This window comes from Augochlora pura, chromosome 9, assembly GCF_028453695.1.
Source record: "Augochlora pura isolate Apur16 chromosome 9, APUR_v2.2.1, whole genome shotgun sequence".
Lineage (NCBI taxonomy): Eukaryota > Metazoa > Arthropoda > Insecta > Hymenoptera > Halictidae > Augochlora > Augochlora pura.
The window spans coordinates 11020127-11040971 of record NC_135780.1 but is presented as its reverse complement, the minus strand read 5'-3'; the positions used below and the strand labels follow the sequence as shown (position 1 = coordinate 11040971).

At 41.2% G+C, this 20845-nt stretch overlaps 4 protein-coding genes and 1 long non-coding RNA gene across 6 annotated transcripts in view; 3 read left to right on the top strand and 2 right to left on the bottom strand.

Moving 5' to 3' along the window:
• The window catches only part of LOC144474801 (26S proteasome non-ATPase regulatory subunit 6), a 262460-nt gene that overhangs the window by 163536 nt on the left and 78079 nt on the right, over positions 1-20845 (top strand). The gene's annotated exons all lie outside the window — the stretch shown is intronic.
• Zdhhc8 (zinc finger DHHC-type containing 8) lies at positions 210-8208 on the bottom strand. 2 transcript variants are annotated; one of them, XM_078189753.1, is made up of 9 exons: positions 7710-8208; positions 7444-7565; positions 6919-7076; positions 6683-6855; positions 6406-6600; positions 6182-6326; positions 5423-5637; positions 5165-5359; positions 210-3132 (listed from the first exon to the last, which is right to left on the bottom strand). In XM_078189753.1, exons 1-9 carry the CDS (start codon positions 7799-7801, stop codon positions 2433-2435), a joined length of 1995 nt encoding a protein of 664 aa, XP_078045879.1. In that variant the 5' UTR covers positions 7802-8208; the 3' UTR covers positions 210-2432. The 2 variants fall into 2 exon arrangements, with proteins under 2 accessions (XP_078045879.1, XP_078045880.1); XM_078189754.1 differs by having other exon boundaries at positions 5165-5338; positions 7710-8163.
• On the top strand, positions 7734-10716 carry LOC144474661 (uncharacterized). The gene is made up of 5 exons (XR_013494765.1): positions 7734-7847; positions 8903-9043; positions 9128-9830; positions 9963-10097; positions 10218-10716. It is a non-coding gene; the product is annotated as an uncharacterized LOC144474661 (long non-coding RNA).
• On the top strand, positions 12485-14195 carry Tpnc25d (Troponin C at 25D). The gene is made up of 3 exons (XM_078190643.1): positions 12485-12763; positions 13082-13502; positions 13749-14195. Exons 1-3 carry the CDS (start codon positions 12500-12502, stop codon positions 13775-13777), a joined length of 714 nt encoding a protein of 237 aa, XP_078046769.1. The 5' UTR covers positions 12485-12499; the 3' UTR covers positions 13778-14195.
• Positions 14434-18412, bottom strand: Hex110 (hexamerin 110). The gene is made up of 8 exons (XM_078190256.1): positions 18286-18412; positions 17596-17936; positions 17191-17493; positions 16616-17088; positions 15976-16535; positions 15760-15896; positions 15299-15673; positions 14434-15219 (listed from the first exon to the last, which is right to left on the bottom strand). The coding sequence occupies exons 1-8, from the start codon at positions 18350-18352 to the stop codon at positions 14434-14436; spliced, it is 3042 nt and encodes a 1013-aa protein (XP_078046382.1). The 5' UTR covers positions 18353-18412.

Below are 20845 nucleotides of genomic sequence, written 5' to 3'. Positions count from 1 at the left end.
CCTGTTTAAATGTTTCTCGTTCGTATTTGCTTTCATTCTAGTACTCTAAGAATTCTCTTGTTATACATCCATTACGTGCATTCGCTTTCCTATTCGCATTGACACATCTCCGTTTTTAAAATTCTATACCATTTGTTACTCGTAAAAATCAAGTTGATGGTATTAGTGGTCACATCAATAAAATCATTGTCCATAACAAACAAGTGAAATCATTATAAAGTCTTATATTTATTATTTACGTATAAATATTGTTAAATATGTATATTAAAAATTTGCTACACATTCCACGATTATTTTACACAGAATTCGTTATCTCTATCCTGGTAATGACTTAAATCGATTAAGTAACGTTCTTTTTCTTTCTTTTTTTTCACTTCATCAGTTGTTTTTATTAAACTGCACACGAACTCTCTCGCATCAACGAAAATAGGAAACTATACTGGAGCGAGGCTCGACCCTGATCTTTTTCGTTCTGACCTTTCCCTTTAAAGAATAGTAATCATAATAATAGCAGTAATAGTAGTAAGAATAATAATTAGAACACAGCGTCGATCAGGTTCGAGCCTCGAAAAATGCACGCAATAATAATCCCTATGTCCTTTGTTACAAGTTGAAAAAGTCATGCGTTCGACAAAGAGCAATGAAACGAAAGAGGAATGGCAATTGACGCTGCGCTTCTAGAAATTGAGTCACGACGTCATGGTATAAAAATCTAAACTGACCTTACTGTGTACTAAAAAATAGAATCGTTTTTCCCTTTTCCAACAAGCGGGTCCGAGAAAACTGGTTCTCGTCGCTTGTAAGATTACATGTAATGTCTAACGCGTTCGGGTTTACTTTCGTTGACGGTTTCGTGACTCGATTATCCTCGATCGTCAATCGGTCCGAACGCCTATCCGCGCGTTATTCACCCTTTTCAATGGGGCATCAATGAACACGTTTGCGTTTCTTGCGCATCTAATGCTTCGTCAATCTCTAACAACGACCAAAAAAAGAAAAAATAATATCGTTAATAACGTGACACGACAGTCTTGCGCCGACAACAGACTCCTTATGCTCAAATCAGACCTAATACAGTCCCTGTGTCAATAGCTCCCAATGGAAAATAGAATTCAACAGCGATACCCCTGTTCCCCGAAGACTATCGTTTACAATTCCACATTAGGATACGTTCAGATATACAAAGCTCCTCGATCGAGATATTACAAGCAATTTCAACGTAAACTGTGATGAGATTGTATTTCTTATATTCGCTTGGTTTAAGGAATTCTTTAACGTTATCATCTAATCATGAAATCTGAACTATTACCATGGAAAAGACTTGTAACACTTCGAGGGAGAGAGATAGAGTTAGAGAGAGAAGCCGTATATCATTGTCTATATGATTGACGACTCGTGCAACAGTCATTGTTTGTGTTCCTTTGCAAAAGAACGGTCGGTATCGTACCACATGACCTCAACAAAGTATACATACATATATATATATATATTTTTTTATGTATATATGTATATATATGGTGGCTCATTATTTGGACCGGAAGAACTTAACTAATACCACGGCCGGGTTTGTAATATAGCTTCGACGTGTTCTAGCTGCATCGACATGTTAAAAAATACTTATTGCGGGTGGAACGAATATAGTGACAGAACAAAACTCTTGAGCGTCGTACGTCGATGGCTAAGCAAACCGTTTCAGGGCGTTTATGCTTGGATCTGAGCACTGTAAATCTACCTAATCTAGAGTTTTGCAATCAGAGTTTATCAATCGTTTGTAGGCAAGAGACCGCTTCTATGCAGCGAAAAACACATTTGGTGGTCGTTACCAAACAAGATTATGGCCACAGATGAGGTATAAGATAGATTTAACACCCGACATTTTCTCTGATCATTCGACAATTTCATCTTGGTTATATAATACAACGGGGACTAAAGTAATACAATTAATATATTGTGAATTTGTTTAAAAATAACATAAACAATACCATTATCTTATTTAGTTCAATTTGCATATCGTCATTCTGTGGATACGAATCATTGTAAAATTCATCGTATACATTCAAAACTACTCCCTCCGGTTGAATTGGATGTATATTCTCACGTTACAAAGTCATCGTTTTTTTTTTCAATACAAAGAGTGCAAGAGTTTGCTCTACTCGCGGGATTAGTTCTTCTGAGTATTCACGACACGAGAATTCTCGCAGAATGTTAGGTCTATCCTACGCCTTCGCGTTCACTTCAACAGGCCACTTGGGTCTCAAGGAGAGGGGTCACTATACTTGTTCCATCGGCAACAAAATTCAGACGGATATCTCATAAGCGGCATATGCTGTCGCAGTTCTGTCCTCTTTGGAACGAGAGACGCTAAGTGTCGGCAATCGATCGTGTACCATCTCCGTCCAGCCGCAGGATGGTGCGGAGACGTTGAAGCTGGGCTATACAGATATCTCATAGTTCATGTCGTAGACACTAGCTCGATCGTTGGTGGGCGTGGTGGGACGTTGAGATCGGTTGTCGTTCGGCGCGGACACCATCTCCATGGAATTGGTCATTTCAAGAGCTCGAACGAAAGACATCGGTCTGCGGCGTGTGTCGCCCGACGTGGGCGTGGTGGGCGTCACCATAGCGGCTTTCCGTTTGACTTGAGGCGATTGATGAGGTGGGAAGACCGGTACGCCGCCCCTGATCGCCGGATGATACGCCGATCTTGGCGCGTTCGTGTATAACTGTTGCGTGGGACTGGTTGGATTCGATCTGTAATAGTCGTAGGAAGGTGGTGGTCGCTGCGAGGGCGACTGATGCGTCGTCGTTGCGTTCTGTGTCCCTGGCGGTGCCGGATAGCTGCCCGGAGAATTGTCCTTCCACATGTAGACGCCGCGCTGCGGGGAACCAGCCAGCTCCCGGATGTTGTCTACGGTGTTGTTCGTCCAGGAGTACGAGTGGTCACCGCCGCCCTGGCGCACCAGCTCGCTTTCCGACAGGAAACGTCGTTGAGGACTGTAACCCGTCACCACGGTGCCGCTAGCCCCGGCAGCACCGGTATTGTTCCCCTGCTGCACATCATAATACGTTGATGCGTCGTTTACTCCTATAAAATCTGGCCGACGAACCTGCGTCGGCGTACCCGGGTTCGATCTGCAACAAAGATATGTCGCATTGGCTTCCATCAACATCGAACAACAAACCAGCTTCGATTCTTTGATTGTTTGGTACTCGAACACATGGTAGCACCTCTTAACTTGCATGCCACTCGGAGCACCAGATAAGACAAAGTTCGCTCGACTTTCTTTTCTTAACATTTTCACCTTATGATAACATAATATTTATATTGTTGCATAGTTGTAATAATATAACGTGGTCTTAGGTTTATGTAATGTCTGCAGTCAATAATTTGATCCTTCATTTTCCAAGTTCAATGTTAGCTCGGGGTCATAGTATTCGAAGCGCGCAAGTTCAGAGGTATTATTTGAACTGACAAATATGGTACAATTAACCAACATGAGAATAAAAAAAATATATACACACATATATGAATATATATATGTGTGTGTTTGTGTTTACGCAGGATGTTCTATTTGAAGTAACATACTCAATTATCTCCTAAACTAAGTTTGTTTAAAACAATGTGTCGCATGAACCTTACTCTGTATCGAGGTGGTGCAGACTATAATGGTCGCAAATTTTTGTTGAGTGGACGTGCTTCTGAGATTTCAAGGTAATTAAAAAAAGAACGAAATTACCTTGAAATCTCGGAAATACGTCCAACCAGTAAAAATTTGTGACCATTATAGGATGTTCCTCTACGAAACAAGGTAAGTTTCATTTGATACAATTTTGTAAGTAAACTATACTTTAGGAGACAATCGAATGCGTTATTTTAAATGGGATATCTTGTATATGCGAGTGCTTGAGCATTGTAGCCATACAAATACGGCTCTGGCGATACATACAGAGAAGAGATAGATAGCTAAAGATAAAGAAAGATACAGAGAGAGAACAGCGCAACATTCCTGTTATAAAATTAGCATCTATACAAGGAAACGTAAAAAGGTATATATATAATATAGCGAAACCTAGCAAATATACATTATTAACGTGAAGACGTTTTATACTTGCGTGTTGTTCGACTGATATATGTGAATATACATATATACATATGTGTATACACATGTATATATACATATATAGGTTCGAGTCATGTATACTTCTCTCTTAAAGGATATATGTAGATACGTATATATATATATGTAATATATGCAAGAAAGCATAACTTGAAACTACGATATGTCCTCGTAGGATGAAGTTCGTGTTTACCTGCAGTAGGTTGCAACATGATGGTAGAAAGCAGCTCCTTGCAGTTACCACCCCCTGCAGTGGGACACAAACTTATCTATATACCATATATCTTGTAATATATACATGCAGAGAAACTAATTCTCTATGATATTAAACATGATCTACGGTCGCGTAATACGGTTCCATGTTTTCCATTTTCTCTTTTTTTTCTTTGCCTTGTTTCGTTTAATTGTTTTTCTCTATCGCTCATGAACCTTCGTCGTTCAGAAGGCGAGATATATACATATATAAATGTATATATATATAGTGGTGAGAGTTATAGGAAGAAAAGAATAAGAACAAGAGCGAGGTGTTCGCATAAGTGAGGGAGTACAGGGAGTCTGAAGTAAAACAGGCTTCACATCATATCGAGAGGTAGCAAACAGGAACATCGAATAAAAGAAACCAATATATATATATATTCACTCATTGTAATTGATATAGCGTGCTCGATAAATGCAATGGAACTATTTACTAGTGTGGCGCTTCCCTCTTATTCTCTACAGATAAATAGAAACAATATTCTGTGCAACATGAAAATGCCGCGAGGTACAATTACAAAAAGGTAAAAAAAAAAACGTAAGTAAAAAAAAAAATAGTACATCTAGAAGATCAATATTTCAAAAACAACGTGTCTTAAGTCTTCACGGGTATATAACGGAGTATTTGATTATCTTTTCTTACTTTTTTTCAATTGCATGAGTTACTATATTGTTTTTGCAGACTTTTTCTCAAGACGTATATATATATATATATAATTAAAGATCATTATGTCCGTTATAATTTTGTCTATTCGTTCTCAGATTAGGCGGCTAAGAGCGTGATAGTATACCTGCGCATAGGACTGGAAATAGCAAGAGGAGTCGGTACTCCGATAGCTTTAATCCGTTGTGTTGTAGGACTAGCACCACCCTGACCTTGACCTCGCTGAGAAGCTGTGGCAGGCGATCCGCTAGCTTCCGGTGACAATGGATCGGGCGTGTGGCTTCGAGAGCCATTTATTCCCCTATAGGTATTGACAACGTACCTTATGTGTATTAGAAAAAAAATTAGCAAACGCTTTACCATTTGCTGCCGTGGTTTCTGTTACCTTGGCCTTGGATGGGGGCTGCCTCCAGTGTATTGCATTGGATGGCGATGCTGCATTGGCGGAGGATGCCTGGGAGACTCGCTATTCTCCACAGGTGGCAGGAAGAAATTGCTTTTAGAACCGTGTCTTTGCAGTGGAGGAGTAGGCTCGCAATCCGCTGATTGAGATGCGGTCGGTTCCATATCTGTGTCCGACCCGTCTCGTCCAGGGGACAACTGGAACCGATAAGACATATCGGGCTACTCTTACTGTACAGAGCGAACGTTCGCTATCGGATCACATTTTTTTTTTGTACAAAATGCATGTCGGTCAAGGATACTGACTGAGTTAATCGGGATAGGTAAGGAACGGAAGGCTGACCAGCAATCACAGCTTTTCAACTTCGTGAGCAAGGTACTACAGAGAGTAAGAATCGTTGCTTGATATTGTACTCTAAATAAATCAAGTTGTAAAATTAATAAACGGTGCATAGTAACTAGAAAACACGTGCAAGAAATACTTTCAAAGTGCACCAAATGTGCAAACTCGCAATTCACACTGTATAGTCTATGAAAGCTTTAAAGCACAGGAAGGGTAGCATAGCACAGAGTTTAGAGTTTCTTTCAAAGCCAAGTGAATTGCATAGCCACACACTGCTGGTAAATGTACATTGAAGAAGCATTGAAACTTCATGCTAGAGAAGATGTTATTATTTACAGTTGTTAAGTCTTCTCGTACATAGTTATCAGAAGTGTGAAGCAATGTTGCACTAGCTCTTACCTTATTGTAAGCATTTGAACTGGCATTTCTAACACCATTGCTGCTATCCATGTAGGTTTTTACCTGGTTCTCACTGCCTATAGTCGATATCTCAGATGTGCAAGCTCCGCGTCGTTTTCCTAAATACTTTTCTGGCTTAAGTAAACTAGAACACCACAGGATAAACTGATTATTCGTTTCATCTACATACATTTATGAATCATAATTAATCGTTGATGCATTACCTGGGATATTGTGGTCCAAATTGCGTGTAACAGCAATTGTGTAGACAACCACGGGAAAAAGGATTGTAGCCTCCATTAAATTTACCCGTTACCTGTTCGTTTGTCGTACGTCCTCTGGAAACAAGTATTACGTGAAAACCAGTCAGCCCAAAGATTGGAATGAATAAGAGCACAACCACTCCCATAAGTACAAATCTACAGTGCGCTTAAGGATCATAAGATGGAAGAACATAGTTTTCATGAGAGAACTAATATTTGAGTAGCGAAACAAGGATACGCGACAATTGTGTCTACTTCGCCCAGCTGTTGTTTCCTTTCTAATACGAAATGCAGGCAGAGTCCAAATATACTGAGCATGTGAAAACTGAGTGATAAGAGAAAGAAAAAGAAGTATCTGTAGTTTCTCCTTCCAATGCAGTTGTTCAACCACGGGCAATGATGATCGAATGTCTGAAAAGTTTAAGATTCAATGAAATATACATTTTAACATCTGTTTTAGTACTTCTTACAAACCTCAATACACTGGTTGCAAACGCTGCAATGAGAACAACGGGGAGGCCTATAGAACTTACAGGTGAGACACCATTTCATGCGCACTGTGATACCATTGATTTCTACGCTTTTGTATAATGGTGCACTAAATTCATCCTCTTTATCTTCGTCAGGAGATGCTTCAAAAGAAAAATCATACACATTAACAAACCAATCATTTTTGGTAATCTTGTAGCATTCCCTGTAAAACACATACTGCAGTTATAACTTTGAAATCTCTTTTTACTTCCATAATATGACATTAAGATTTTCAAACGAATACAGATAAGTATAAACGAATAGTAAACATAGATTAGACATATGTAAAAGAACTTGAGTTAATTCTGATTGAACGTCTAGTATCTCGGTGCTAAAAACATTTTAGTTACAGAGGTTCGATTATATTCTATACCTATTCCAATCAATTTGCTCCATAAGATACTATAGAGTTATTGTTACTTCGCATCAAACTTACAACTGCACTACATCCTATCGAGTTTAAAGTACCTTTTGGTATAACACCAGGATCCATGAATGTGGCTAGCGTGAAATTGGCCAGCACAATGAAGGTGATGACTCCTTGGAGGGCAGGTACCCATGTCCCCCATCGGAACACATAATACTGGCATCTGTAAATTCAAGTGTAATTGACAAGAACAAGAGGTATGTATATCAACAAAGACCGTGGAGATATTTGTCGTATGAAAACAGGATGGCAAACCGTTGCGGCCTCTCACGAGAGGTCTACAGACGTGCGGTGCGAGGAGACTTACGGGAAACAGAAGAATAATGTGGTGGTGCTGAGTAGAACTGTCCAAGCGCAAGTAGCTGGTAGAAACTTCGCCCTCACATCGCATATCGGCATTCTGCACACTCCACTTTGTGGTCGACGATTAACGAATTATTAATGGGTGAGATTTCTGCTAGCAGAAAACATGGCCGCGTCCATCAGCACTGCTTATTTGCGAGTCCCGCGATCCGTAGTTAGCACAGACTTCCATTCTTGACGCGCTCGAACATCCGTAGCATCTTGATAATCGGTCTTCGTCTATTAAGCGCGCGTCACTCCGGCAAAAACATCCGTAACGTGATTAATGTTTAAACGCTTCAGCACGTACGATCCGCGAACACACTACCTTGCTGACATACATATATATGTATACCGATGTATACATAACGTATACGTCTGTCTCTCTTCCTATCCTTTTCTCCCCCATTGTGTGAAAGATGTCGGTACATATGTATATGTACATACATATATATACACATTGTGCACGATGGCTAGCCGAAACCCCCCCTCCAATGTAGGCGTTCCGCAAACGTACCCAACGAGACCATGCGCTAGCTAGACCACAGAGCACTCTTTCAGAGACTAAACTCCCTCGGCGAAATCTTCGATGCACTTTGATCACGAAATTTGTTTACACAGGTTTGTTGCAAGCAGTGTTTCAGTTGTATTTTAAATTAATATTCTCATCCCGTTTTCTAGACTACCGGGTGGAAAAAGATATCTCAGGGAGAAACTTTGAAACGATTAAATTTGTAGTTCTGAAGCCACGTTCATAGTGTACCGACAAACTTGTGTACGCATGAGCACTCAAGAAACCTCAAAGTTACGTCTCGAGTACCCACAATCTGTGTTTTAAACTTTAAAGTAAAATTTAAAGCACGGATTAATATTTTTTCTCGAAAATTGATCCACATGTATGGAATAATCTCGCAGCTTTGTCGATCTCGAATTTTGCGATCACGTTTCCTAACCGTCGATCAATTCCTCCAACGAAAATTTCTTTGCCAGGGTTCCTTGCCGAAATACTTTGAAATATTCAAATTTTTCGCGCGTTATTTGCGGAACGCTCGGTTGGTAGTAGTCGGTAGACTAGCCTCCTCGTGCTGATAGAAAACGTTTAAATATAGGAAGTACGGAACAACGTATTCTTTTAAAACTTTGTAATATTTTAAATAGAGAAGGAACTTATTCGGAGCGAAGTCGTCATAATGATTGGAATTCCATAAACAAAATGTACGATGAACGTTCATTTAGGCAAGCATTTATTTAGGTAACGATAGTTGCTGGGATATATTTATTGTACAGAACGTCGAAAAGGTAACGAACTCATTTAACGCCATTACGAGTAATATCAATTATGAAATGTTCACGTTAATTCCGACGAAACATTTGTGCTCTTAGGTCATACGAAAGTTTATGTAACGAAGCTTGTCGGTGCACAGCATGATTTTACTTTTTATCTGCAAATGGACGACGTGGGTGGTGAAGCGTCCTTCATACCAAAGAATGCGTTACAAGCCGTAAGCCGTGAAATTAACTAACTGAGCCCCGATGCTGCGAACGATACCATTCGGCTGCTGTCCAGATTTGCATATGTCTCGAAATATGAACCATCAAGGAATACTTTGTTGATCTGAGATGGTCCGCGGTATCGATGGAATTGTTCCCTCTAATACCCGCGGCTTGTTAACTCGTTGGCCTCTTGCCATACTTCCTAATATAGTGCGCCTGCGGCACCCTTCCATCACGGCCTTTTTACGCGCCGTTACAAAATTTAATCTCTTATAGTTCAATGATACGCATCATCAATCAGTTATTGTGCCAAAATACTATAGAACTATGATATTACAAGAATAACATTATGGATGGAGTGGACTCAAATTTCTAATGATAAAAAGTAATCAATTGGTTTCTGCTACGAAGGGAATAGTTAACGTAAAACAACCATGTTTCAAAGGAGATGCCTTTTAGCATTTATTGTTCTTGACACGTAATAATTGTTTAATAAATTGTTGAAGTCCTCTGCTGGATCTTTCATAGAATGCTAGCCTTTGACGGGCTACTACATTTATCAGTCCATTCGAAGCAGACAGTATCAAATGAGGTAGTTTATCACTTTAAGGTACACGTGTATAAATATCTAGTCGGTTCTTTATTTCGCATGAGTTATATCCATTTGTACAAAATACGGTAATTGATCTATAACTCGAGACAACTCAGAAAATAATGGTTACAGTTATCGAATTACAAAAATGTTTCTCCTGTGTCCTGATTGGCTGTTGGCTTGCTGCTGTTTAATGACCGACCAATTGCTGAGCAGCAGCTAAGAGGGTGGGAGCGAGGAATTGCAATTATAGAGTCGAGAAAATGTGTATGTATTCAAACGAAAACTATAATCATCTCTATTCCTAGAAAATTCGTTCTTGAAGAGGTTAATGTTCTAACGCGCAGCATAATGACGCCGACAATAATAAGGATAATTTATTTATAGAACAGAATATATGAACGAAGGGCGAAACTTCGAGAGATCCGCTGGTTCCACATCAGGCAGCATCCGCATACCTCTTTAACGAGTCGTCTTCCGAATCTTGCCAAGCGGCTGCTGATTTTCAGCGCTTGGCATCGAAGCGTAATTGCCTTTGCACGCTCCACCCGTCGTTGTCACTTCTCCGCCCGAAGATGTATATAGGGAACGAAGGAGACGAAGGAGATGAAGCAGGAGGATCGCACGGTGAACATGCCCCAACGACGATGACCACGGCAACGATGACGAGGAGGATGCGCTGGCACCGAAAATATTTTGAACTGAATAAATTCACTCACAACTTCACAACTTATCCCTTGGCCGTTCTTCACACGCGCCGCCGTACCGTTTCGAAATAGGGATCGCCTGAATGAAAACTGAACGGTCCACGTCGCTCGAGATCTTGACACTCGAAACGAAAATCTTGTACCGATTCGCGACAGATTGGTTACTCACGCCATTATTTCTGGACAGGACGTATTAGTTCAAAGAGTATTATCTAATGATGGGCCATGGATACCTAGTAGATAATGTGGAGTTAATCACGAAATTGTCGGGTCGTGCGAATCGTCTGGCGGATGTAAATTTCATTAAAAATTCTAATACATTTACGAGGAGAACGTGAAAAATTTTAGTCGTTCTTCACCGTTCAGCAATTTCCACGTTAATATCCCACGACAGGTCACTCCGCCTTCGTAAAAATTATAATAATAACTTGCGTCAGCCAGCGAAATAAATAGCTTGTTATCTGCCAGTCGCGTCGTCACTTCACCACGAAAATATAATTGATGCGTACAAGACGCCGCGCCGGTTCCGACATTCTTGGGACATTCACGAGTTTAATAAGCTGATCGGTATATTGAGCACGTTCACGTCTTAGGCTTTTCTTCGTCCAAAAAATCTTATTTTCCTAAAATGTACTTGAAATTGCGAAGAAATAATGCACTTATCATCCCGGTGTCTGGAGAACCGTGTGACTCGTTGATGAATCGTTCGGAAAGAGACCGAGGACTCGTTATATTTTTATCGGACCCCACTTTGGGGGTCTGGCCAGGTGGAACGCTTGTTGTAATACTTCGCGGATCGTGGTGGGCGGACGCATCCAAGAACGTCGTCGTGCCCGAAAATTCCGCGTAGATCCATGTTGTTATCGCGCAACAATTTATAACCATTTGCGTTTGGCGGATGGATGAATTTACACGGAGGATTTCTAAATAAGACTTCCGTTTCGCGTCGCTGCACAGTGGGATTAAATCGACACCCATCAGATACCGATTTATGTTACTTCTTAAATTGTAGAATTCTGTTCTTTTATAGCTGTTTTCACTTTTTCATCATGCTCTCACTCAGTGGTACATCGTTTAACAGAATATTTATTTAATTAGCTACACGGTGCACACGCCTACGCGCCTGCAGCGTGAAGTCCAATTATTGCACGTTTGATTGAAGAATTTCAAATGGAACCGAGGCTACACGCTTTCAATCGTCGCGAGATCATTTTGTCCCGCTGTGCGCTGTATGCCAAAAACCTGCCAGCCCAGCTTTTCCGATCTTAACGAATTTATGAATGAACGCGATTTACATCGAATCACAGTCTCCTGTGTTTGATTCATGCCTAATATTAAACGCTCGGAGGCACACGGGATGGTCGATCGCGGAATTAAGAGATAGCCGCCCGCTATTCGATTCTAATTTCGATTCTACGAGACGTGTCGTACTAGAATGTCGGAAATAAATTTAAAACAGTTGTCATATAACGGGCGCATCGACAAAGTAAACCACTAACACTTTATCAAAACCGGCACACCGACGAGTCTCGTGTTAGATCGAAATTAATATGGCGCGAGTAATTTTGGACCGCGAGATGCTTCGTTAATTATTTAGAATAACAACGGTCCAACGAACAGTAAAGGAACCAAGATCAGAGATTCTGCTTTAGTTTCGTTCTTCGAAGAGTATAGAATGATCTACAGTAATTCTTTCTTGCTTTTTGTATCCATTTAAATCTGTTTCAAGCGAGTATACGAACGCGTTTGAAGGCTAGCGTAGGATTCATAAGAAGGTTTCGAATAGAAGTTGCGTCACCAATTTGTCAAAGTTGCTAGTAGATTACTGATTGGTATAGCTTATTCTGTAGGCTCCTATAATGCACGTGTAAGTAGACTTGTTGAGCCACAAGTATTCGATGGAATTCTGAAACAGTAAAAGGAAAATTGAACCGGGGAACGAACGATTCGCTGATTCGAATAATGACAATAAGGGCTGCAAAGTGGTTACCAAAAAGGTCTCGACGCGATTACGACCGCGATAATTTAGCGTCGGCCTTCCGACACCGCGGAGGACTCACTTATAACATATTTCATTTTTCGTCGGACTGCTCTATTTTTGCGACCACCGGTTTTCTAGCTGGTTTACCAGACGCGGTCGGTGTCTTTATACCGGGACGGAAACATCGCGGCACCGTCAGGTATCCGTCGTCCGTCGTCCGTCGTGTGAGAGGACCAATCGCCATGGTAAGCCCACGGGAATCGTCTGTTCCTTCGATCCTCCGAGTGTAACAGTTGTTAACGTTCGTCGACATGTACTCTGCACAAATTAAATGGTTTTTATAGAATTCTTGTGATTCGGATGTGTCGGATGTATAATTAATAACTGGATATTGCGTGAAACGGATGCTTAGTGATGTTGAACGATCGGATCTCCGGACTTTTAAAATCGATCAATAACTTATGTAACAGTTGCCCTGTTGCTAGTGGTGGCAGAGTAACGCTACCAGCGATTAACATCTCGGCTCGACAAGAAGAGTAGTTGAATAAAACTATCTTTTACAGGAAGAAGACGAGCAGAAGACGGCCGTGATGCGGAAAGCGTTCCAGATGTTCGATACGACGAAGAGCGGTTTTATCGATACTTTAAAGATCTCAACGATCTTGAACACAATGGGTCAGCTGTTCGATGACAGCGAGCTGAACTCGATAATCCAGGAGAACGATCCCGAAGGGGTCGGCAAAGTGAACTTTGATGGTTTCTGCAGGATCGCCGGCCGATTTCTAGAGGAAGAGGACGCGGAAGCTATGCAAGAGGAGCTCAAAGAAGCTTTCCGTTTGTACGACCGCGAGGGAAACGGATACATCACGACGGCCACCTTGAAAGAGATCCTCGCTGCTCTTGACGACAAGCTGACCAGCGCTGATTTGGATGGAATCATCGCTGAGATTGACACTGACGGATCTGGTACCGTGGACTTCGACGGTGCGTATACTTTTAGCTTCGTCCTATTTTGAGTCTCTCCACAATATTTAAGAGGACAATTCTGCTATATTTTTATTACCTTCTGCTGAATAAACTAATAGAGACGAAAAGCTGCTTCGTCGAATATAATATCCAGACTGCAGATTGTATGCACTTATTTTATTTTATTTATAACACAAAAGAAACAGTTCAAGTCGCTGCATACTAGATTATACAATTTTATTAAAAAACGCACTTTGTTTATAGAATTTATGGAGATGATGACAGGAGAATAATGACCGATTTGAGGCGACTGGCGGAGCGTTATCGAGGAGGACACGAGTTCAAAGCTAGCGGAAAACCAAAGCTAACACAAAATTTCTGTAATAAAATGATCACTTTGAATATTTTGACTCCTGATCGCCGAGATCTTCCCCGGATCACTGTAGCACTATCCGAAATTCTTGCAAATTGTAAAAGTGAAATGCATTTGTTAACTTCTAGCCCTACTTTTCTAGACACTAGATCGTACTTAGTTCTTTTGTTTTCTTTTGGGGGCTCCCAATGCCCTCGCTTCTCCGATTACGAGAAAACACATTGATCAGAATGAAATATTATTAAGCTATTACCGCAGATAGACCGGTTAAAACTTTAATTTATAATTATTATAAGAAAATCCTATGTATGTAAATAAAAATTAACTGTACTACTTCATTCCTGAAAGTCCTACGTTATAGAATCGGATAATTCGATGGTAGCGTGTATGGAGCGTTCAAAGGATTAGTGATTGGGGATGGTTGGCGGTGTTTTTAGGATGAATGTTACAACAAGCTTTTGCTTAAAGAAGCAATTTATTCATTATAAATGCTATTTCAATAAACCTTTGTGTTTTGCCTGACGTTAACGTTACACGATTGTCCTCCGGAGCTACTGGCTCGACGGTAGGCAACGTTTACTGAACGATTTCGTTGGTAGGTTGACCAACGTGGTAGACAACGACGTCCTTAACGAAGACGTTGGGGACGCTGAGAGCGCCAAGGCTCAGAGGTCGGTCCAAGGGGAAGCCGAGGGGCTTGCCGTCAAAGGAGATCGTACCACCAATGATGTCTTGGATGGGCTGGTTCTTGTAGTAGTCTTCGACGGTTTGGTCCAGAACTGTATGCTGCTGAGCATGGACGTACTGGAAGCCACCGGCATGTTGTTGTCCGCTGGCGACGTTGTTGACGGAGCCAGTTCCGTACAATTGTCCGTTAATGGCGCCGCTAGCAATTCCAGCAGTTATCTGGCTTTGCCAACCTCCCTGAACAGACTGTGAGTACGCATTTGGAACGTTCAGTCCTGACAACACGCCGCTAACACCTTGTTGGACACCTTGTTGCAACTTCTGAAGACCCTGGACTCCTTGCTGTACACCGTGGATGCCTTGTTGTACACCTTGGACTCCTTGATGCACACCGTGGACGCCCTGTTGTATTCCTTGAAGACCCTGCACGCCGTGTACACCCTGGACTCCTTGCTGGATACCCTGCTGTACTCCCTGAAGACCCTGGACGTTATTTAAACCCTGGACGCCTTGGATTCCTTGAATTCCGGATTGCAATCCCTGGATACCCTGGACACCCTGGACACCTTGGACACCCTGGACACCCTGGACACCCTGGACACCTTGGAGACCTACTACGCCTTGCTGCACACTTGGGACACCTTGGATGTTCTGGCCAACCAGTTGGCCGTATGCCTGCTATTGAATAAGGTATTCTTGTTGGAACAGCGCGTAGCTAGATAACGGAAAACTTGAACGGAAGTTTCTACTGTACCTGAATGGGGATCTGTTGTCCTTGCTGAATGCCCTGTTGTCCGTACCAGTTCTGTTTGCCGAATATTTTGGAGAGAGTGTTCGGAATGTTCAACGAAGAACCAACCCAGTTCTCGGGCAGGACCTCTACGTTCTGTTGGATGCCGGAAACATAGGGCAATTGACTCTGTTGTTGTTGCACTTGTTGGTATTGCTCGGGGCTGACGATCTGGTACTGCTGGGTTTGGTAGGCAACGGTTTCTTGCGGGTTCACTGGACCATATGGAATGTTCAATGGGCCTGGAGCGGAGATCACAACCAGTAATTGCAGAGGGAAGCCTTGAGGTTGTCCTTTAGGCAGAGACAGTCTAGCGGGGAAGCTGAAGATCTGGTGGGGCTGTAAATATAAATATTTCTCATGTTCATATAATTTTTAGCTACCCTGTGTTCTATCAAATATATCACGGTGGATGTATGGGATACCTTGGTGATGTAGAATGGTCCCTGGGAGCTCATAGCGCTATGGACACCCTGTTGGATTTCCTGGATCGATGGCCAGTCGTGGCTCAGACCTGAAGCCTGTTGCGAGTTCCTGACGATAACGTTCTGGCCCTGGGCGACTGTAAATGGAGTGCACATTATAGACGACGAGTTTAAATGCAACGTAATGGAAACCATCAAAATTATCGAGGAACGTACGGTCGTAAACGAACTGGTCAAGTTGAACGAACGCCTGATGGTTCTGAGCAATGTTGATCTTCCTGCCCTGGTGGTCGAATTTAGGTCCAAGGAATACACGAACGACAGAGTTGGGTACCGGTTGCTTACTGATTACGTTGATCTGGTACTGGTATGGTTTGTGATCCAATCTCTTCTGTTGAGCCAAAACCTTCTGTAGCTGCTGCTGCTGGTGTTGTTGTTGCTGTTGTTGCTGTTGCTGCTGTTGTTGTTGCTGGCTTGGTTGAGGAACAGCGGCGCTAAGGTCAAGGTAGTAGTCGTTGAAGAAGGTGATCAGCTCGCTGATTTCGACGTCCTGAATGGTCACGCCGGGGAGGATAAGCTCGTTCCATTGGTAAGATGGCAGAGATTCCTGGTACTTCTGGTACAGATTCATGATCTTTTTGTAGAGCTTGTAGAAGACCGGGTCTTGGACAGCGGTTTGGCCGAGTTCAAGAACCGATGGTGTTTCACCGATCTGTTGGACTTCAAGGACATTGCCAAGGAGTTTGCGGGCTGCAGCCTGGAGGCTTCCGTAGTATCTGTGGCGAATGAGAAAACAAGAGTTATAGCATGCTACCACGGTAGAATTAAAAATGCTAAACGAAAGAAGAGTTTCAACCTTGGGTTAACGCTCTTGCCACCTCCTTCAATCAGGCTACCAAGAATGTCGACACCCTGTGGTTGGTAAAGAGACAAGAAGATGCCCTGGGGAGTGATTACGTGTCCAGAGTCGATGGCGTCCATCAATCTTTGCTCCAAAATACTGACATATTGAATAAGCTTGTTCTTTTGCGGTTGGAGTTGAAGGTTCGCCGGGCGGCTTGGGAATTCAAGACCGTTCAGAGCACGGAGGTGTGGGTGGTATTCGGAGTCGATGTTGTTGTAGTTGATCTCATGGATCGGGCCGAGTCCGGATGTGAGACGGTTAAGTTCGTAGTGAGCCAAGAGTTGTTGGTGGAGGTACAAGTATTTGGCTCCGTGGCCGACGATGTTCTGTTGGTCCTGTCCAACTTGGTGTAAGTATCTGCCTACGATCTGTTGCTGGTACTGTTGCTGGGTCAGGGGTTGTTGTTGCTGTTGTTGCTGTTGTTGCTGTTGTTGTTGCTCATCCTGTTCAAGAAAACGAATTGCGAATTTTAGTAATATAATGGCAGGCGGGAATTATCGAACATTTAAAGTTTACAAATATCTTACTTCTCCCGAGATAAAGCTGACGAGGTTGAGGTAGCCGTAGTAAGAAGCAAGACCAACGTCCTGGGTGAAGTAAGAGACCTGTTGTTCGTCCTGGGATAGCAGAGCAGAGTAATTGGCTGGGATCACGTGGATGTTTGGTTGTTGGTTGCCTAGTTGGTTGCCTTGTTGGATGTTTTGGATACCAATGCTTTGAGCTTCTTGAATGATTCTAGCATCCAAGTGGTATTGGGGCAAGATTTCGTACAATGGTGGAAGAATGATTCCCTTAGTGTCCTGGCGCATCAATACAGCGCCAATGAAAGCCTGATACAAAGAAGAAACATTTAATAAATCAACTATTCGAACAACTACACGTTTTCTACAGTAGCTTTAAACTGTTTGCATAGCTTTTCTACAGATTTATACCTTGACAAATTGTCCTTCATTGCAGTTATGGCGAGCCCATGCAGCAGTCTGCAAGAATGTTTGGTAGTTCTTCGCGCCCGTCAAGATTTTGTAAAGAAGGGATACTTCTTTACGGAGCTGGCTGATACTGCTGGTGTAGACAGTGCCCTTTGGCTGGACAACACCGGCCTGGACCACGCCAGCATAGTATTTCACAATGATTGGGTTGGTGTATTGTAAAGCATTGTTTGCGATGTCATAGTTAATGCCGAGTTCTTGGAGTTGTTGGTTTGGAATTTCCTGGCCGATATTTTGCAGAAGATGGATCACATCTTGCTGCTTGCCAAGGAGATCTTGGTCAGCTGAACAAATGAAGAAATATTTTCAAATACCAAGAAATACTATCAGAATAATGAATGTGAAACCGCTAGCAACGCCCTTCGATCAAAAGAAACTTATGCTAAGCATCACAAAGAAAAGAAGCAAGTATCTTATTTTTATAGTTAAAATTCAACTGTTCGTCAGATGCTGAGAATTATTGTGACTATTAATATTTTGTTTTGACTACAGTGTACAACCACCGAAACTGCAGGAAGACAATTGCTCAGCAATTCTATAGATTGTAGTTACCGATTAAACTGGTCAGATATTTTTAACAAATTGTTGAGAAGTAACAGAGAGTTGAGAAATTACTTAAAAAAATGAACTTACCAGCATGTCTGCTCCTGCTGCAGCTACCAAAAGCCACGAAAGCCAACAGAAGAACTATGCACCTCATTGTGAACTCAATGATGGGCGATGCTGACTGTCGGTTGGTCCAGGCTTTTATACCCGAATCCTATCGAGGAAGGCGGTTATCGGCGACCTGCCGACCTACCTCCCTCAAGATTTCGCTGTCTGTCCGCGATATCCCTTGCCATTTCGAATGTATCGAACTCAATGAAACGAGAGTTAACTGATGATACATATCGGTAATAATTGTTCTTACTATATCAGACCTATTGTATCGCAAATTCTGCGGTGATCTAGCTGCGTTATTTGGTTTATCCAGGTAAATATACTAAGCACTATCTTTTATCTAATCGCCATTCATTTTACAACACATTTAATTTTCTTCTTCAGGGGTTTCAAGATATACCTAAAAGTGAGCCATTTTTATACAGACGATATGTGATCTAATTATACTAAAAGTAAGATAAAATCTAACATCTAAAGGTATATTTATACATAATTAATTACATAGATCTTTAAAAATTTATTTTAATTAGCTTCTTCAAGAACATAAAATCGGTAAAGAAATAAAATAATAAACAACAATCGTTTGGGGTGGTATTTTTATTAAAATATTACATGTTCAATTGCAACAATGTAATACTATTGGCAAATTTGTAACATTTTTAGCTGGGTCGTAAAGGTTGGCTTAACATGATGGGGGTCAGCAATATCTTCAAGCGCGGGATAATGCGAAACGATAATGCAATGTCTTGATCTCGCAGGTGACTATATGTATAAAGGTTATCGCTTTGTTTACCACCTATGTGGTCGAACATAATCGAATATACTATTCTTATAACCCTGGAAGAGCGGGAGGGAAGGGAGGGGATGCAAAGCATTATCAGCACGTAGTTATATATTGTACAAAGAATTTTTCTAATGTAACGAACATGTTCGAAGATAATGCAAATACATTTTCTTTTTTGTTATTTGTTAAACAATAACTTCTATAACGTGAAACTCAAAGAATACTGTAAAAAATAATAACGTTCGAAAATTTTTGCTACTAATGTAATTGTATTTCACGAATTTTGTTAAGTCAGATACAAAATGACATATCGCGGATTTTAATTAATTACAAAAGTGAAAGAAGCAAACAAATCGTATGTAAACACGATAACGCACAAGAAGCGAAAATATTCTTTGGTTGCAGATAATTCGGGGGGGCCGAATCTATCGCAACTTTTTAAAATCATCTTTTTTTGGTTTATCATCACTATATGGCATTATTATCCTGACGCAATATCACATTCTCTTTACAGTGCAACACTGTTTACATTAAAACTTGTATGATCTACAGAACCACAGATCTATACAGTCAAATTTTATTTAAAAAATGAATTTTCAACATTGTTATATTATTTACCATTCTCTTAAAGCGCATAAATTTGATCTAAACTAACATACGGTCGCTGTACAAATTATTCGTACAACTGTTAAAGCGCAATAAATTTTTTATAATTGGACCAAGCGATTTAAATTTTTAGGGAATGTTAAGGTAATTAGTTCCTTAAACAATCGTTCAATTATAAAAAAAAGTTATTACGTTGTAAAGGTGTAGGAATACTTTGCACACCGACTGTATTTCATCATATTCAAAAAGCAAACTCATCGCCGTGAGATGATATTTTCAGTAATTTCTTTACCTACTGTTGTTTAGCCCGTATCATTTATCTGTATCCGCGTATCCTTCCTTATCTACTTGCATTTTCATCGATCACATACCAAATGTAACAGTTATAGCCTATAGTAATATCAAATACAAATTGGGAAGAATTTAAAAACGAAAGTATTTCGAAAACATGTGTTGCAACATCGTTGTACGCTCGTCAAGGATTTTTAGATCGTTTAAACGATTGATTGGTCCGATTACAGCGTTCGGATAAACGTACACAGAAAGATAAGAATCTTCACGATTAAACATTTTCTCTCATAATCTCGTTATCATTAAAATAATTATTCTTAGCGAAACTCATTTAAAACTAAAGCTTCTACTATTGCGCGGATCTATTTCTTGAACTCGAGTATTCAAATACTCAACGTATCCAAATACGTGTGTACCTGATCGAGTACTCGGATATTCACTTAAATTATACTTGCGGAACTAATATTTGCAGACGTTCCCGCACCCGTATCCGTTACGCAGAATGAATTTTGGTTATAAGGAGTACTTCGTGTACTCGAATACTTGTAAGCTCTATTTCAAATTGGTGTTCATAGGTCAATCTCCAAGAACGAAATATTTGAGGCTTATCGATTTCCCTGGGTGCTCGCTATAGCAGACGATTTAAATGTGGGCGCTGCGGATCCACGAGATTCGTTCCACGAATAGAATGATTTTCCATTCTACCGAGGTGCGAATTGCTCGTTTTATCAAACCCACTTTAACTACGAGCGTAATACGCGTAGGTCCCCCGGATTCGTTTCGTACACGCTGGGGCAATCCCTTCGTTCTCTTTGCTTCTCTGCACAAAATTTCTCTCCTCTCTCTCTCTCT

Bases quoted from the DNA above. Each gene is read 5' to 3' on its own strand.
- Zdhhc8 (XM_078189753.1), bottom strand. From the start codon at position 7,801: ATGCCGATATGCGATGTGAGGGCGAAGTTTCTACCAGCTACTTGCGCT. The intron at 5,638-6,181 runs GTAAGAGCTAGT...TATCGGTTCCAG, and splicing joins GTTCAAATGCTTACAATAAG to TTGTCCCCTGGACGAGACGG. The intron at 5,360-5,422 runs GTAACAGAAACC...AATACACATAAG, and splicing joins AGCCCCCATCCAAGGCCAAG to GTACGTTGTCAATACCTATA.
- Tpnc25d (XM_078190643.1), top strand. From the start codon at position 12,500: ATGACAATAAGGGCTGCAAAGTGGTTACCAAAAAGGTCTCGACGCGAT. The intron at 12,764-13,081 runs GTAAGCCCACGG...TATCTTTTACAG, and splicing joins TGAGAGGACCAATCGCCATG to GAAGAAGACGAGCAGAAGAC. The intron at 13,503-13,748 runs GTGCGTATACTT...CTTTGTTTATAG, and splicing joins TGGTACCGTGGACTTCGACG to AATTTATGGAGATGATGACA.
- Hex110 (XM_078190256.1), bottom strand. From the start codon at position 18,352: ATGAGGTGCATAGTTCTTCTGTTGGCTTTCGTGGCTTTTGGTAGCTGC. The intron at 17,937-18,285 runs GTAAGTTCATTT...TCATTTGTTCAG, and splicing joins CAGCAGGAGCAGACATGCTG to CTGACCAAGATCTCCTTGGC. The intron at 15,674-15,759 runs GTATCCCATACA...TTATATTTACAG, and splicing joins GACCATTCTACATCACCAAG to CCCCACCAGATCTTCAGCTT.